The following is a 536-nucleotide window of genomic DNA, read 5'->3' on the forward strand; positions in this document are numbered from 1 at the left end:
ACCTGTATTTATTCATTGTTTTTATAATTAAATCTTAATTAATTCTTATTTGATTAAATCTTAATAAATTCTTATTTAATTAAATCTTAATTCATCCTTAGTTAATAGTTGTTAATAACCTGTCATTTTCCTTTTCCCTTTCCTCCTCAGCAAATGCGACGGTCGGGTAACCTAGAAGAGACCAAGCGAGTCTTCTTTGACTTGGAGGTTGTATTAAAATCCCATGACTGCCCCTACATAGTACAGTGTCTAGGATGCTTCGTCACAGATTCAGACGTCTGGATCTGTATGGAGCTCATGGCCACCTGTCTGGACAAGCTCACCAAGCGTTACAAGCGGCCGATACCTGAGCCTATCCTCGGCAAAATTTCTGTTGCTGTGAGTACCTTGCAGGTCGTGTCCCTGGTGTTGGGTCAGATCTGTGTGCAGTTTGGGTAGCTTATGGATTTTTAGGTGTGGAGTATTAGTAAATTGTTCACTAGTGTCAGTAGTCCAGGTTGTTTAACATTGGGACAGGCCCAACCTAAGGAGTATTC

General features: G+C 40.5%; 1 protein-coding gene across 1 annotated transcript in view; it reads left to right on the forward strand.

Annotated features, from left to right (window-relative positions):
- LOC119591241 (dual specificity mitogen-activated protein kinase kinase 7-like) overlaps positions 1-536 on the forward strand; it is a 9033-nt gene that overhangs the window by 6400 nt on the left and 2097 nt on the right. Inside the window, exon 4 of the mRNA XM_037939947.1 lies at positions 151-378. Coding sequence (XP_037795875.1) covers positions 151-378 — 228 coding nt within the window. The remainder of the gene's footprint in view (positions 1-150; positions 379-536) is intronic.

This window comes from Penaeus monodon, chromosome 28 (genome assembly GCF_015228065.2).
Source record: "Penaeus monodon isolate SGIC_2016 chromosome 28, NSTDA_Pmon_1, whole genome shotgun sequence".
NCBI lineage: Eukaryota > Metazoa > Arthropoda > Malacostraca > Decapoda > Penaeidae > Penaeus > Penaeus monodon.